At 38.6% G+C, this 17764-nt stretch overlaps 2 protein-coding genes across 14 annotated transcripts in view; one reads left to right on the forward strand and one right to left on the reverse strand.

Moving 5' to 3' along the window:
* Positions 1-11236, reverse strand: part of FAM172A (family with sequence similarity 172 member A) — a 441861-nt gene extending 430625 nt beyond the window's left edge. For 3 of the 13 annotated variants that reach the window (XM_045498232.1, XM_045498206.1, XM_045498223.1), the window contains exon 1: positions 11042-11236. In XM_045498232.1, coding sequence (XP_045354188.1) covers positions 11042-11219 — 178 coding nt within the window. In that variant the 5' untranslated portion in view covers positions 11220-11236. The remainder of the gene's footprint in view (positions 1-11041) is intronic. The other 10 variants (XM_045498178.1, XM_045498160.1, XM_045498112.1 and 7 more) reach the window with 5 other exon arrangements.
* Positions 11237-11267: 31 nt separating this feature from the next.
* The window catches only part of LOC123608390, a 54604-nt gene continuing 48107 nt past the window's right edge, over positions 11268-17764 (forward strand). Inside the window, exon 1 of the mRNA XM_045498256.1 lies at positions 11268-11316. The gene's annotated coding sequence lies outside the window, so the exon portion shown is untranslated. The remainder of the gene's footprint in view (positions 11317-17764) is intronic.

Consider the following 17764-nt stretch of genomic DNA (forward strand, 5'->3'; position numbering starts at 1 on the left):
CCTACATGCTTCTCCCCTTCACTGATTTTAATCTGTATCCTTCCACTGCAATAAAATAAAACCGCGGATATAAGAGCTTTTCTGAGTTCTGAGAGTTCTTCCAGCAAATCATCAAACCTGAGGGTTCTGAAGGATCCTCAACACAGTAACATTGTTTCCACATCTAAAAAATGTATTTAATATTAGCACTTACTTAAAGAATAGGTGTGGGGATCAAAAGAATTAAGGTATGTTAGGTGCTTACAATAATGCCCAGCATATAATGTTTGCTGTTTTTCATGCCGTTATAAAAATAAGTGGACCTAATAATTGAATGGCTCGGTCTAGTGACAGAGGACATTAAATAATTAAATTACAAGTGCTAAAAAATATGCATGATACAGCAAAGGAACAAAGAACATCATCGTTTCCTTCTTCCTATCCCCAACACTACAGTCTTCATTTCTCATTTCCTAAGTGAACTGTTGAGTGTATCCTCATGAGAGTGTCTGTAATCCTTGCAGGCTTCCCTGACATAGTATCTAGCAGCACCACCATCACTAATGCCTGGTCCAATATTCCTTTAACCTAACTCCACACTCTTAGAATCCATTCCCACACATACTCCCCTCATTTCTGTAGATACAAGTGAACAAAAACTATCAAGTTATTTTTGGGGTATATCATACTTCCTCCTGGTTTAAATCGTATGCCTTACCCTCTGGGGCCTGTGTGGACTCAAGTCTGATCATAGGTCTAGAAGCAATGAAATGTGGTCAGAATAAGAAGAGGAACAGCAGTCTGTTGCAGGCAACTACTAACTACTTCAGGGGATATTACAGGGTCTTTAGGGCAGCGGGGACAGACATTCTGGGAAGGAGGAGAAGGGCTGCAAAGAAGGTTTAACGGAATTTAGAGATCCAAGGTTCCTACTTCATCAGAATCTGCCCAAAGGTACCCATATAGGGACCCACTCCTTCTTTCAAGTTTGCAAATTCAAATGGCACCGTAATCCAATCACCCACATGATCTATCTTAAAGAAACCCTAGGATTGTAACTCTAGGACATAAAGGGTTCTTTTAGGGTAGCAACAGACACAAATCTGGGTAACTGGACGTACAGTACGGCCCTACTGAAAACTTAAAATGTGAGAGTGGCCTTGAAACCAGGCATAGGGCTCTGAGAGGAGTGTTAGAGAAAATCTAAAATACCCTAAAGAACCTGTTTATAGAAGCCCCATGATTTTTCCTAAATCTATAAGCGAGGGCTTGCAAGAAAGCAAAGTAAATGTTAACTGGAAATTTGAGGAAAGAGGTTCCTTGCTAAGTAGTAGCAGAAACTTCAGCAACACTGCCCATGGAGTTATACAGACAGAAGAAAATATGACTAACAAAGTGTCTGATCTAGCTAAGGAGAAATCCAGAGTGTTGAATGTGCCACCTTGTTCATTTTGCTGCTTCTAGTAAAACTTGCGAAGTGAGAGAGAGAATAAGGAAAGGGCTGTTAAAGAGAAAGGAGACAAGACTCCCCCTACAAAAGATACTGTCAAGAGATGAAAAGCCAAGCCACAAATTGAGAGAAAATATTTGCAAAAGACATTTCTGATAAAGGTATCTCATCTAAAATAGACAAAAAACTCTTAAAATTTAACAAGAAAACTGGGCAAAGCCCTGAACAGATGCTTTACCAAAGATATACAGATGGCATGTAAACTTAGAAAAAGATGCTACACATCATAGGTCATTACAGAATTGCAAATTAAAACAACAACGAGATACTACTACATACCTATTAGAATGAACAAAATCCTAAATGCTAAGAACACCACGTGCTGGCAAGGGTAGAGAGCAACAGGAACTCTCATTCTTTGTTGCTGAGAATGCAAAATGGTACGGCCATGTTGGAAGCTAATTTGGCAGATTCTTACAAAATTAAACATACTCTCGCCATATAATCCAGGAATCACACTCCTTGGTATTTACCCAAATGAACTGTAAAATTTCTGTCCACACAAAAGCCTGCATACAGATGGTTTATAGCAGCTTTATTCATTACTACCAAACTTAGAAACAACCAAAATGTCCCTCAGTAGGTGAATGAATAAATCAACTGTGGTACATCTATACAATGAAATACTATTAAGCACTAAAGAGAGAGAGAGAGAGAGAGAGAGAGAGCTACCAAACCATGAAAAATTAGCAAGGAACTTTAAATGCATATTACTAAGTAGAAGAAGCCAATTTGAAAAGGCTACATACTACATGATTCCAACTATAAGACATTTTGGAAAAGGAAAAACTACAGAGACAGTCAAAAGTTTAGTGGTGGGCAGGGGGTAGGAGGAAGAGGGGATAAATAGGCAGTGAAACTATTTTATTGTTTTTAAGTTTATTTATTTTTGAGAGAGAGAGCGTGAGTGGGCAAGGGGTAGACAGAGAAGGAGACACAGAATTCAAAGCAGGCTCTAGGCTCTGAGCTGTCAGCACAGAACCCGATGTGAGGCTTGAACTCACGAACCCCTGAGATCATGACTTGAGCCAAAGATGGACACTCAACCAAATGAGCCACGCAGGCGCCCCAATGTGAAACTATTTTAGCGCAGTGAAATTATTCTGCACAATACTATGACAGTGCACACATGTCCTTACACATTTGCCTGAACCCACAGAATGCAAAACACCAGGACTGAACCCTAATTTAAGCTATGGATTTTGGATGATAATGATATGTCAACATAGGTTAATCAGTTGCAACAAATACACCCCTCTGATGGGAGATGTTGACATTGGGGAAACTGTGCAAGGGCAGAGGCAGGAGGTATATGCGCCATCTCTTAACTTTCTGCTGAATTTTGCTGTGAACCGAGAACTGTTCTAAAAAATAAAACCTGTTAAAATAAAATTAGGCAAATATTACTAAAATTAATAAATGTTTCTGAGTAAAGAAAAAATCCAGGATATTTCCAGGAAAATATGGTTCAGGAATGAGGCTGAGGGTATATCTGAAAAAATTTTCATTAAAACCTCAAAAACATTAAAGGTGTTGCCTCAGACTACTAGTCAGTCAGCCATAAGACCCTCTAAAGACATTAGAATGTGCTTTATTGATCCTCTCAAACAATAAAGCTCTACAAAGATTAAGGGCATTATCCCTCAGCCTTGTTTCCAGAAACCCAAAGTCTAAAAAGATTTATCTCAAAAAAAGTGTGTTAAGTGTGACTTTTGCACAAAAGAATGTATACCGATAGAATTCACATAACATTGACAAGATTTATAAAATACTTACATATTTTTTGCTTAATATATAAAAGATGTAATAGATCTTAAATGAAGAGAGACTTTTGGACCCCAAAACTCTACTGGCAGGAAGCAAGCTAAGAAAACTACTCACTTTGGAAACATCTGGTATCTTTCATGAAGAAAGAAAGGTAAAACTAAAAGTATAGAAGGCAAAGCTGACAATTTCAAAGAATTATTCCCAAGCTTGAGACTTCATCAAGAAACTTCCGATATGCCTATCTGGATCTCAGAATTGCTATGAACCAGTGACACCTTTGCATCTTCCCCTTTTCGCGTTTTAGAACCAGACTGTCTCTAGCAGTTATCCTATGCCTGTCCCCACTGTACACTGGGTATTGCAGGCGGGGGAGGCAGACTGAGCAAAGCGTACTCAAAGAGCTGTGCTTAAGGAAATCGAAGGAATCCCATCTAAGCCTGGACATGATTGAGATGATGAAATTCTGCACTTTGAGATGATAAAGTACCAGAATGAGACATGGGAGGCCTTGGGAAGCTGTGGGTGTACTCTGCATGTGGGAAGGACATGAACCACTGGGGCCTGGAGGGCAGACCATGGTAGCCCATTTCCTCCCTACTGTTATTCACATCTTCATGTGGTCTCCTCCCACAAAGTACCAGAGTTGACCAGTAAGACCAATACTCAACAGGAGAAGATTATAGCGTTGTAGCTTCCACCTTGGGTGCTCTCTCACTCTGTCAGATCCCTCACTCTAGAGAAGTCATGCTGTGAGCAGCCCTATGGAGAGGCTCAAGTGGTACAGAAGTGAAGCTTCCTGCCAACAGCCACATGAGTGAGCTTGGAAGCAGATCTTCCAGACCCAGTCAAACTACAGATGACTGCAAGCCAGCTGGCACTGTAACTACAAACTCATGAAAGATCCTAAACTGGAACACCCCTAAGCTGACCCTAAATTTTGGACTGTAAGAGACTGTGTGAGATAATAAACAGTTTTCATTTTAAGCTGTGAAATTTGGGGATAATTTGTGACATAGCACTAGACAATGTATAGTTAAATCCCAAGTGAACACCACTAAAGCTCCCATATTCATTCATTCTCATCATCGATGAATTGCCTACTGTTTTTCCAATTCAGTAATAATTTATTTTCTATGTAAGGAAGGAGCTTCCTTCAGATTTACCAAAACAAGAATGCTTTCTTTTACTGTCTCTGTATTTAAAAAAAAAAAAAAAAATAGTGGAAAATTAGCTTACATAACAATATTTCCAAAATTAATGGTTAATCTGGCTGAAAGTCTTTCTTCATTGAGAAAGAGAGAAACCTTACATTTTTAATCAGAACAGTTAAAACCGCAAACATATGCTTATTTGGATAAAACTAACATGTTATACATGTTTCTTACTGAAGAAAATATTCAGAATAAATAAGCTTGTTTTTGATAGTTTGTTTTCAATGGTAAAATTGAAATGCCTACTTTCTTACAATTTGCAGTATTCCTAAAGCAGATAAAATTTCCACCATTATATCACTCACACTGTTCCAAAATTATAAAACACTACCTATAAACAATAATACTCTAATTGCAATTACCTGTCAAATACATTAGCACAAACCGATTTATCATATTAGTAACCTAGAAAAAAGTAGGCAAGATTCTAAAAGAACAATGATGAATAAAAAATGCTTTGATGCTGGCAGAAAAAGGTCCAAATTGGTCTCCAGTAAATCCAATTTTTGTTGGATCCTAGAACCAAACCGAGAGCCATCCTGTTTAAGTTCAGGACATAATACAACCTCAGGAAAGACCCGACCACTGCCTTAACAGCAGCTTAAGGGAGATCACTGTGGTAAAATGGGATTAAAAAATCTAATTTACAGGATAAACTATCAGTTTGCGAGGAGTCTATAACCCAATCACTGTAGACATAAGGAAAATAAAAATGAAAGGGTGCAATATAGCCACCGAAAGGCAAAGACAATTACCCATGTTAAAGTCTGTATAACGCAAGAATCAAAAATTCAAAAGTCTATAGGCACCAAAAAGTCAACAGTCAATACAGGCGGTGAGGCCCTAAAAGTCATAAGCTTACAATGTATGAATGTGAAGACTGCAACAAACTGGAAAACACATAGCTTATCTCAAGGGAGTTGCAATTTGCCCCACTATTACTATAAGAATGAAGACCCAGTGTGACTGGAACTTTCTATTTTTCAGGAGAAACCAAAAACCTGGATTTTTACTTAAATTAGCTGAAAACTAATTTTATAGCATTAGAAATTGTACAGGTTCATTTAGCCTGGGGATCTCCATTTTCCAAACTCTATCCGATGCAGTATTATGGACGGTACCGTTAATCTAGTATTCTCCCATATAGCTCAACAATATCCAGGGCAAAAACAGAAATATCAGTAATAAAATCACTCCAGTGATTGCTTAGAAGAATAATAATAACTTCCCAGAAAGCAAAATCAGGCCAAAAGTAATTTCTAAAACCAAGCCTAAAATAAATATTCCAACTATATTAGAGGATGTTAAACCAAATTAATTAATTTCCAAACTGCCTGAGTTAGTACTAGATTCATTTCCATAATATACATAAAAATGATACCATGAAGCATGGGTAGTTCACATCAAGAGGGTATGTCACTATCTCACCATCAATCAAATTTTAAAACTTTTTTCAGGGGTGCCTGGATGGCTCAGTCAGTTAAGCCTTTGACTCTTTTTTTTTTTTTTTTAATAATGTTTGTTTATTTTTGAGTGAGACAGAGCACTAGTGGGGGAGGGGCAGAGAGCGAGAAAGAAGGAGATGGAATCCAAAGCATTTTTTTTTTTTTCCATTTTCTTAATGTTTATTTTTGAGAGCGAGAAAGAGTTAAGCATCTGACTCTTGGTTTTGGCTCAGATCATGATCCCACGTTTCAGGGGTTTGAGTCCCGCACTGGGCTCTGCACTGAGAGCTGAGGAGCCTGCTTGGGATTCTGTCTCCCTCTCTCTCTGCCCCTCCCATGCTCACTCTCTCTCAAAATAAATAAATAAATGAACATTTTTTTTTCAATTAATTTACCTTGAGTTATAATCTTGGTTACAATTCTAGCCTGCTCAATATTGTAAACAAGGCACACGAACCAAGCTATGCTTACAGATGAAAAGGGTATCAATCACACTTCTTCCGTACCTTAGATATTAACTCTGAATAGTTTTTTTTTTTTTTTTTTTTTAAGAGAGGTAGTGTGTTTAGCCACATATTGTATCATTCTTGCTGCTTCCTTATACCAAAACACATATAAGGGCAATGTGATGAGCAGGGGATAAGAATATCAGCTACATCCCACAACAACAGTTAATAGTTAAATTGTTGGGTATTAGTTGTGATCATTTCTGTAATGAGCTCTTAAAGGAACTTACAAGGGCATCTTAGTCTTATTAGCATCTCTCCAACCTTTGAACAAATCAACCCTAAGTATGTTATCAATCTAGACTATGTGTAAAATAAATATCCTATCTGCTATATAGAAATGGAAACAGACACGCCTGGGTGGCTCAGTGTGTGTCCAACTTCAGGTCAGGTCATGTCTCATGGTTCGTGGGTTCAAGCCCTGCATCAGGCTCTGTGCTGACAGCTCAGAGACTGGAGCCTGCTTCGGATTCTGTGTCTCCCTTGCTCTCTGCCCCTCCCCCTCTCATGGTCTGTCTCTCTGTTTCAAAAATAAATATATATTTTTTTAATTTTAAAAAAGAAATGGGAACATACAAGAAATACTTTGCTTCAATTTAGTGATATTTTTCTCTACAACAAAAATTGTTTACATCATCTATACTGCAAAAATGAACTATTACCCTGAAACGGAGACACCAACACAGTATCACAGAAAGCAGCACAGTATTGCTGTCTCTAACTTGTCTTTAACTCAGCTGTGAAACCTTGAGCAAGTCAGTCATCTGCCATCTCATCTGTACCAAATTAATCAATTTTAATTTGGCAAAGAGTGATGAGCAAAATAGTGGTACAATTTTTCATTCACTACTTTAAATTAAAGCAAAGTAATTGGCTTAAATGAGCTTTATAACTGAAATAGCTTAAGGTAGTACCTCAAGAGTATTTTCTAGACAATGACAGTGTACAATACAATCAACAGTTTAAAAGAAAAAGTGTTACCTTGAACTAATGGGCCATTAGCTATTGTGGACCAAAAAATTCTTTCTTAAACAAATAATCTAAAAAAAACCTTTTTTACCAATGCTGAACACTGTTAATTTACACAATTATTCATTAAATGACTCAATTAAACCTCATTACTCTATGGATGGAAATAATGTGATACATGGTCTAGAAAACTTCGTTTATTCCTGTAGGACTATATACACTGCACACCTTTCAAACATGACTATTGAACCAGATGGACTGATACACACATTACCAGATACACAGTAGGTCTTACTCAACTACTGAAGGCCAAGTGGCTAACTTCAGCACCAATCACATGCTGAGATGTACCTGGCGATTTGCTCTCTCTCACCCTATCCTCAATCCCATTCCAATCTGTAGAGCTATATACTGTCTGTCACCTTGCTGGATCTTATCTCCTCTGCTGCCAGTTTTACTGCTTATTGTCTATCTCTGTTACTGATGTCCTCTGCCACTCTCCACCAACTCACATCCCACTGCTATATTGCTATTCAATACTTCTTTTCTCTGTTGCACCACCTTTATCTCTTCTGTTTCCAGGCCTTCTCAGTTTCCAGAAAAAAGAGATCTACTTCACAGGCACAGTCAGTCAATCAATATACTCCCTTCCTTCTGATTAAAAAGAAAACAAAAACAAAAACAAAAAAAAACATCAAAGCAGGTCAGGATGATCCTTGCCTTTTCTGAACTGTTTTCATCGAAATCTAATATTCAAAAAGTTCATTCACTGTTACAAATGATGCTTTATGGTCTCGTTTATTTCTAAGTTTGGAGTTACGGCAGATACTTGGTCTATAGATAATAGAAGCTTTTACCATTATAGTATTTCAGGGTTAAAAAAATCAACAGCAGACATGAAGGCTGCCTTCTTAACCCTTAAAAGATTCACCAAAAAACAAAAACAAACAAAAACTTCAAAAATTTCTAGTAAAATAAGATCTTAAAATAAGTGAATAGTACTCCAAAAAAGATATACATAGGGCCTTAAAGCATATAAAAAGATGTTTAACTTCTTTAGGGAATCATTAGGCAATCATTAGGGAAATGCAAATCAAAACCACAGAAGATACTACTTCACACCCATTAGGATGACTATTATCAAAAACAGAGAGAGAGAGAGAGAGAGAGAGAGAGAGAGAGAATACGTTTGGCAAGGATGTGGAAAAGTATTGGTAAGGATATGGAGAAACTGGAACATCTCTGCATTGCTGGTGAGAATGTAAAATACTGGAGGTACTATGGATAACAGGAAGGTAATTCCTAAAAAATCAAACATGGAACTGACATTTGATCCAGCAATTCCACTTCCAGGTATATATGCAAAACACATGAAAGCAGAGAGTCAAACAGATATTTGCACATTCCTATTCAGAGCAACCTTATTCACAATAGACAAAAGGTGAAAGCAACACAAGCTTCCACAGTCAAATGAATAAAAAAAAAAATGTGGTATACACATACAGTGGAATATTAGTTGACCTTAATACTGTATGATTCCATTGATATGAGTTACCATAAATAGAGACGGGAAATTCAGAGACAGAAAGTACACTGGTGATTGCAAGAGGCTGAAGGGAGGGGGAACAGAAAGTCAATGTTTAAAAGATACTGAATTTCAGTTGTGGAAGATGAAAAGTTCTGGAGATGGATGATAGTGATGATTGCATAACAGTATGAATGTGCTTAATACCACTAATATGTACAGTTAAAAAATGGTTAAAATGGTAAATTTTGTTATGTATATTTTACCACAGTAAAAAAAAAAAAAAAAAAAAGGAATGAAAAGTAAAGTTCACAACAGGGCAGAGAAGTACTTGCTACTTAGTTATCCATCACTACTGTGCAAATTTTATCCGACTCTGTAACAGCACAGGTAATGTATCAACTGAATAAATGACTTTTAACTTTGTTAGTGCTGAAGGAGAGCATGGAAACCTCTCTAAACATCTAAAGATTTCAGATACTCCTCAAGGAGGTCTGGGAAAGTTGAAAAAAAAAACAGTCTGTCAATAAAGAAGGTTCTCTCGTGCACACACCAAACAACTGAATAAATACTCATTTTCGAGATATTTAAACTCTAATGCCTTCATGCCTACATCATTGCTATTCTAGGAGACAACAAACATACTTTGCCTCACCACCTTTATTATCCTAAGAAACCCATCCCCACATACCTGCAGAGTGCAGAGGTCACTCATTTCATTCTCATGTCTAATCGTTTCCTTATCAGAGAGGCTAATCTTGACCACACTAGGCAAAATAGCATCCTCTGTGATTCCCTCTCTTCATAAAGGGCTTTATTTTTTCTTCACAGCTTTTATCAATACTTGATATACATTTACTTGCTCATGTTTTTTCTCCATCTACGATAATGTACATTCCAGGTGCACAAGGACTTTTTTTGTTCACTATTGTACTCTCAGGACCTAGAACACCGCCTGACACACTGAAGGTGGTCAATAAATATTCATTACATGAATGAATAGATGGATGTTCACAGCGTAACTGATCATATTTCCTTCTTGGTCTTGGTACTACTCTACCACCGACCACCCTTGCAACAGCCACCAGCCTCTGCCTCAAAGACATCCAGAGTACCCCTGCCTTTCCCAGGTTAAGTGGGAGGAACACCAGTTTAAAAATCAGAAGCCCGGTACCAACACTGACAGTAATACCTTCATGAGGCACTTCAGACAGTGCTTGCTTGCTCTGTGAGTCAGTTTTTAAACACCCTAAATAAATGAATACAGTATATCTGCCCTTGCAATATGGGATAAAGAATAAGGATAAAGAATTTACCTCTAACACTGCTTTAAAACAAAAAGATACCAAGTATTGCATATAACAAACATCACATTGCACCTATTTTGATAAACATTACGAGGCACTTGCTAGTCTGCAAACGACAAGATTTTCCCTCTGCAACTTTTCAAAGGAGGTGGAAAAAAAGAGAAATGCAAGAACACTAGCTGTTAATAAATATCGCTAAAATTTAACTAGTTACTTGGCCTAACAAATACACACTCTGGAAGATTAGAAGAATATGTTACCTCTCTGGATGAGGGAGGGAGAAGACTGCTTCCATTATATATCTAACTTTATCTCAAAGTCAAAAGTTTAAAAATTCATTCCAGTCAAATGTCCCACCAGAGCTCAAGCATGTTACAAGTTGTGAGCGAATTTTATAACTGCATTTTAATCTTCTGTTTGCAGTGAATGACTTCTAGTAAAGCTTCGGCAGTTAATTATAATTTTGTAGGGAAAAAAAATGTTTAATCAGACAATACCATCTCTCCTAAGAAAGCGTACGAGGGCCCATTACTCTGTGGTCTCCAGAGCTTAACGAACACCACATGTTCAGTTGTAACGAAAGTCATCCAGGGAACACACGTGTCCTGCCCCGCCTAATAAGTGGAAAGAACCGGTGGAACTGCTCTTCAGCGAGATCCCGGGACAGGGGACACCTGCGCGCAGGGCACACGGCGTGCGCCGTGAGCAGTCTAGGGCCACAGGGCCAACAATCCCCGCCCGAGACCGACCAGGCCAGCCCTTCCTCTAATTTCCGCCCGGGCCTGCCCCCGGAGCTCACATCCCCGCAAACGCAGGTCCTACCTGAGCTCTGCCCCCAGCTACAGGGCTGCGGGGGGAGGCGGGAGGAGGCGTGGCCTTCCAGCTCGCCAGTGGAACTCCCTCGTGCGGTTGTTATGACTTTCCCTCTCGGGATCCGCGCCCCGACCAAGTTCGAGCCGCACTTCCGGGGTCCGCAGAAGACTGAAACGTCATTGCGCATGCGACGGCAGCGGCGACAATCCGGAAATGGGCGGAGCCCAGTCGCTGGGTTGGTTCCTGTGGCGCTAGGTGGGCTGGGAGAGAGAGGCTTGTGGGAGGTAAGTTTCACTGTTCTTTTCCCGTTGGCCCGGATCGCTTTTTCTTCTCCTCCTCTTCTGAAGCGAGAGACCCCGCTTCCCAGGTATCCTCAGAGACGGGGCCACCTTGAAGTCTCGTTCTCCAAGAGAAAATTTAAAAATATGTGCGGGACTGTCCATGCAGCTAATTTCCCACTCTCCCACTCATGTTTTATTCAGCTTTACCCAGTCCATTCAATTCCAGAAAAGACAGGAGGTGGGAAAGTCTAGATTTGGAAAAGTAAATTTACTTCAAAGTTATGATTTATAAAGTAGGACATTAAGGTTAGGCACCCCGACCCTGCTCTTTTCCCTATCCCCTGAATACTAGTGGGATAGATTGGAAACAGTTGTGGAAACCTGTAGTCACGTGGCTAAGAGGAGTTTGGTTGTAAACGCAGGCTTCCTAGCAAAATTCCTGATAGTAAAAATTGCCCACGAAAATCCTCTAAAAGGCCCACAAAGTACAGAATAAGTATGTTGAGCATAAAGTCTAGATCTCTAATTCTACACACTTGAATATGAGACCTTAGGTAGTTTAAAGTTAGAATGAAAGGAAAATCTGTGCATTGATACCTGGTCATTTAAACAATCCGGAGATATCCAAGGGGCAACTCTTAATCTACAACTTAACCATTCAGCAGTGTTTGACACATTTAATTACATCCTTTTTTTTTTTTTTTTTTTTTTTTTTGAAACTTGAAACACATTCTTGATTTAACTTTTGTGGAATCATGGTGCGCTTTTGATTCTCCTTTGATAGATTCTTCCTGATTTCTAAATGTTATACTCCAGACCTACTCCCTTCTTTCTGTCCTCATTCCCCATGTGATCTCATCCATTCCCTTCATTGTCTTTTAAAGTTTTTTCAACGTTTATTTATTTTTGGGACAGAGAGAGACAGAGCATGAACGGGGGAGGTGCAGAGAGAGAGAGGGAGTCACAGAATCGGAAACGGGCTCCAGGCTCCGAGCCATCAGCCCAGGGCCTGACGCGGGGCTCGAACTCCCAGACCGCGAGATCGTGACCTGGCTGAAGTCGGACGCTTAACCGACTGCGCCACCCAGGCGCCCCCCTTCATTGTCTTTTAGATAACTTCACTATGCTGATGGCTTCCAAATACCCATATCTAGCTCTGGCTTCTCTGATTACTATACTCATATGTCCAACTTCTTATTCAGCATATTACTAGGATATTTAACATGCACGTCAAACTCTATATTTTCTACTTCCAAAAACTTCCTCTTGCATATCTCTCCATCTCAGTAAATGACACTTGGATTCTTACAGTTGTCCATATTATCCTCTGATTTCTCTTTCTCCAACATCCCACATCCAATTCCTCAGCAAAATATGATGGCTGTCTTTTCAAAGGGCACTCTAAATCTAATCAGTTCTCAACACCTCTACAGCATTATTCTACTCATCACTGGAGAGTGTAATTGTCTCTTAATTGTTCTACAGGCTCCTATTTTTGCTTCCCTACAATCTAGTATACATCTGGCAGCTATAGAATCTTTTTTTTTTTTTTTGTAAGTTTATTTATTTATTTTGAGAGAGACAGAGACAGCATGAGAGGGGAGGGGCAGAAATAGAAGGGAGAGAGAGAATCCCAAGCAGGCTCTACACTACCAGTGCAGAGCCCAACCCCAGGCTCGAATCCACAAAACCATGAGATCACAACCTGAGTGGAAACAGTCCAAACCAAGAATCAGACGCTTAACCAACTTACGCACCCAGGCGCCCCTATAGAATCCTTTTAAAATGCATGTAGGGGCACGTGGATGGCTCAGTTGGTTGAACATCTGACATTTTATTTCAACTCAGGTCATTATCCCAGGGTATGGGATTGAGCCCCATTTTGGGGCGGGGGGGGGAGCTGCTTGAAATTCTCTTTCTTCCTCTGCCCCTTTTTCCTGCTTGTGTGCACTCTCTCAAAAAATAAATAAATATAAAATAAAATATATCAGAATTTGTTACTTCCCTGTTCAAAACTTTTAAGAGCGTCTCTACTCGAATAGAAGAGAATCCAAAGTTGTTTTCACAAAAGTATAAGATCCTGCATGTTCTGGCCCCTGGCCACTCCATGCTGCCACTGAGGAAGAGGGTTGTAAGAGATTTTGAGGTGGGAGAGTGGGGCACGAGGCTTGACCAGTAATCTTGGAGTTTGGGAAATGGCAGTCCGAAAGGTGATTATGCAACTCTCTTACCTGGAAATATTTAAAGGAAGGAGACTAACTGAGGGTGCCTGTGATGACAAAGAAATAAGTACTGTTGAGTTTTCCCGACAGCTAATAGACATAATGGTACATGGCTGCTGTATTTGTTTTCTAGGGCTACCAATAACAAAGTACCTTGAAGGAGGTGGCTTAAACAACAACAAAATTATTGCCTTACATTTCTGGAAATTAAAATGAAAGTATAGGTAGTATTGGTTCTTTCTGAGTGCTGGGAGGGAAATTTTGTTCCTTGCCCCTCTTCTAGAATCTGGTGGTTTGCTGGAAATCTTTGATGTCCCTTGGTTTGTAGATGCATTATCCCAATCTCTGTCTTCTAATGGCATTCTCCCTATTTATTGTCTCTGCATCCATATTTTGCCATTGTATGGGGACACTAGTCGTATTGAATTAGGGTACACCCCAATGAACTCATTTTAGCTTGATGATGTCTCTTATGTCTCTAATGACCTTATTTCCAAATAATGTCACATTGTGAGGTACTGGGCTTAGGACTTCATTGTATCTTTTTTGAGGGTACACAATTCAACTCATAGCACTGTTAGAATTGTTTCAAAGAAGAGAAGCATTTCCAGTAGAATGAAAGAAAGGAAAAGCAAACCAAGGAGCAGAATGATGTTGTATGAAGTAAGCCACCAGGAGAGGATCTGCATGGGAATTCTGACATGCAGCCTGGAACATTCATTCTGTGTATCTGGGAATGGCAGTGTTGGAGTTCCTGAATTTGGGTGAATCTCCAAAATGTACAAAAAGTACCTTCTGACAGAAAGCATCAGCTCTTGGGCATTTGTTACAGTGGGCACCATGGTCTCTGTTTAAAATAGCTTTTTCTTCCCGTGCTTAAGCTGATGCTAATGGATTTGAAAGTAACAGAATGAGTATGGGACATAGAGAAGTAAAAGGCCGTGGAATCAAGACAAAACAGGTTTACCCTCTTCCTTCCAGTCCCATTTGCGGGCCAGGCCTGAGCTGGGAAACAGGATACTCTAAAGTAACTTACACATTTCTAGTTCAATACGTATGGTTTGGAGCCTGGAGGTCAGTCACTTCCATCCTCACAATAAGAAAAAAGCTGAGCAAACTAAAACTCAGCAGCTCTTTCTAGATCCATGAAAGAATGGAGGTCACCAGGAAAACTGACCACCAAATTGGGGAGACAGGCATTTAAAGAGCACAGTTTAGAGGGAGTCAGTATGAATTGGAACACCTAAACTGTGATTGACAATTGCTGGAGGCTCACTGTGGGCTACCTTGAGGATCTAAACTCATGGACTAGCTTGAAAGTTAAAAACTTGAAGTGGTACTGCTTGTTGTTGTTGGGGGAGGGAGGCCACCCACGTTTTTGTGAGTTTTACCTTCAGGAGCCCTGTCAAGTTCTTACTGTGAAGATAGGGGAGAGAAAAAGTGACCATTTTGAAATATGCCCAGAGCTGTTTCCCTTATCAACCCTACCATTAAGGCAAACTATTTTACCTAACCAGTCTAGAGGACTGAAAATATTCAACCCCATCCCACTCCAGCCTTTGAAGTGGGGAAAGTGGACGACATGCAGGGAACAGTAGGAGATGGCACTCAGATGAAAACACTAAGGGAGAATCAAGGAAATGCTAGAAAACCAAAACACAAACACAATGGAAACAGAAATGAATTTTTTTTTTTTTTTTTTTTTTTTTTTTTTTTTTGCTCATAAGTGGACTGGACTCAGTAAGAGAAAGAATGTAGGTTAAAGATATGTCAATAGAAAGTCCTAAAACTGAAATACAAAGACAAAAAAAAAAAAGAATGAAAAAAAAATAGAACAGAATATCCAAAATGTGGGGAAATGACAAAATGTGTAACATAGGCATAATGGGAATATTGGAAGAAAAAGAAAGAAAGGAGGAAAAGAAAAAAAATGACTGAACATTTTCTAAAATTAATGCAGACACAAATCCACAGATCCAGGAAGCTTAGAGAACTGCAAACTATAAAAACACTAAAAAATCTACACCTGTGCATATGTTTAAAACAGCAGAAAATCAAGAACAAGAAAATACTGAAATCAGGGGAAAAATAACCTTGCTTAAGGAGACAGAGATAAGAATTGCGTTGGACTTATCTTCAGAAACTGAAATATTTAAAGTGTTGAAAGAAAAAAAAGAGCACACCAACCTAGAATTTGATATCCAGTGAAATTATTCTTAAAAGGTAGAAGAAAAGTAGACTTTTTTAGACAAACAAAAACAAAGGGAAACTGTCACTAGTGGACATGACCTGCAAGAAATGTTACAAGAACTTCTTCCAAGAGGCGGAAGTGTTACAGGTCAGAAACTTGGATCTACATAAAGAAACAAAGAGTTTTAGAGAAAGAATAAATCTATTTTTCTCATTCTAAGTTGATCTAGTAGATAACACTGTTCAAAATAATAATATCCAAATTTTATTCTGTAATTAGAGCTTGTGGATAAATGAATGGCAGCAATGTTATGAAGGACAGGAGGGAAGAATTGAAAATACTCTGTACTTTCACTAGCCATGAAGGGTGTAGTGTTATTTGAAAGTGGACTTAGATAAGTTGTAAATGTGTATTGCAAACTCTAGGGCAACCACTTGAAAAAGTCATAAAAAAAAAAAAAAAGTCTGATATGCTAAGAGGGAGAGAGGAAACTGAAATCATATAAAATATTCAGTTAAAATCAGAGAAGGCAGAAAAAAGTGGAAGACAAAACATTAAAGGACAGACAGAAGCAATGGCACAATTAATAGAAAACATTTAAAGTGACTTTAAGATTATATTGGATTTTTAAATTACTAAAAAATGAGATATTTGGAAATATCCTAATGTGACCAGAAAAGCCATAATGCATGCCTAGCATAAAATCCAGGGTTAGGAAAAAAGATCTGACAAAGCAGGTTTAGATTATAATAGTAGGAGAAAATCTGGGTTTTTCTGCTTGTTACCCACATCCCCCAAGTGCCGTACATTCAATATATCAATTTAATCCAAATATATCTGTTACAAAAACTATAAAGTTTGAAATATTATGTCATGTCTGTAAAAATCACGTTTTCAAGGTTGGAATGGTACTTCCCCATTGGGATATTGGGAGTCAGTATTATCTCTTCCCTGTACTTTTCCTCTTTTATTAACTTCCCCTTCCAGCTTATATCTAAAGTCTGAAGTTCTCTGTTTCTGGTTCTCCACATTTACTTCTATAAACACAAAACTTAAACGCTCACTCTTCTTCATCTTCTTCATTCTAATCCTCTTATGTACTGATGTGACTGTTGGGGGCAACCTGGTTATTCCCAAATATCCTCAGAAACTTATTCTCCCTCTCCATATTCACTGAAACTTGGTATGTCGGATGTTAAATGTGGTCAATGAGCTTTTAAGATAGGTTGCCACATCCTTGTAATGAGCCTTCTTACACACACACACACACACACACACACACACACACGTACGTTACATTACTGTAATAAAGCTTAGCTATGAGTACAACTATGTAATGAGTCCTGTGAGTTCTAGTTAATCTCCAAATGTTGATATGGTCTTGAAGACTCCCCCAACACACTTAACCATTCTGAAAAGACAAACAACGAACAGATCTGAAAATGACTCGTTGCAATCATCAGACAAGACTTTAAAAAGCTATTATAACTGTGCTTAATGACAGAGGGGAAAGTGTACTCATACAGAATGAAAATACAAGAAATCCCGGCAGAGACATAAAAAATATAATGAAGAGCCAAATGGAAATTCTATTACGGAAAAATAAAATAATATGAAATGTTTAAAAATCCACTGGTTGGGTTTAACAGCAGGATGGAGATTGTGAGGGAATCAATGAACAGATAAATCAATGAACAGATAAATACGAATGTATCATACCTTACACAATACATTTCTCAGAACCAACAATAAAGAGAAGATTTGGAAAGTCAGAATAGAATGACACATTCAAATAGGGGAACAGCGATCCACATGATCACTGTCTTCTCATCAGAAATAGTGGAGGCCAGAAAAGATGGAATCATCTTTCAAGTGCTGAAATAAAACAGCAGCCAGTCCAAAATTCCATATCTAGTGAGATCCCTCCAAGAATGGTGAAATAAACATTTTTAGGTAAAACAAAAATAACAGACTTTATCACAAGCAGATCTTCAAGAAATGCTAAGAAAGGGGAAGTAAAACCATACGGAAATTTAGA

The sequence above is a fragment of the Leopardus geoffroyi genome, chromosome A1 (genome assembly GCF_018350155.1).
Source record: "Leopardus geoffroyi isolate Oge1 chromosome A1, O.geoffroyi_Oge1_pat1.0, whole genome shotgun sequence".
Lineage (NCBI taxonomy): Eukaryota > Metazoa > Chordata > Mammalia > Carnivora > Felidae > Leopardus > Leopardus geoffroyi.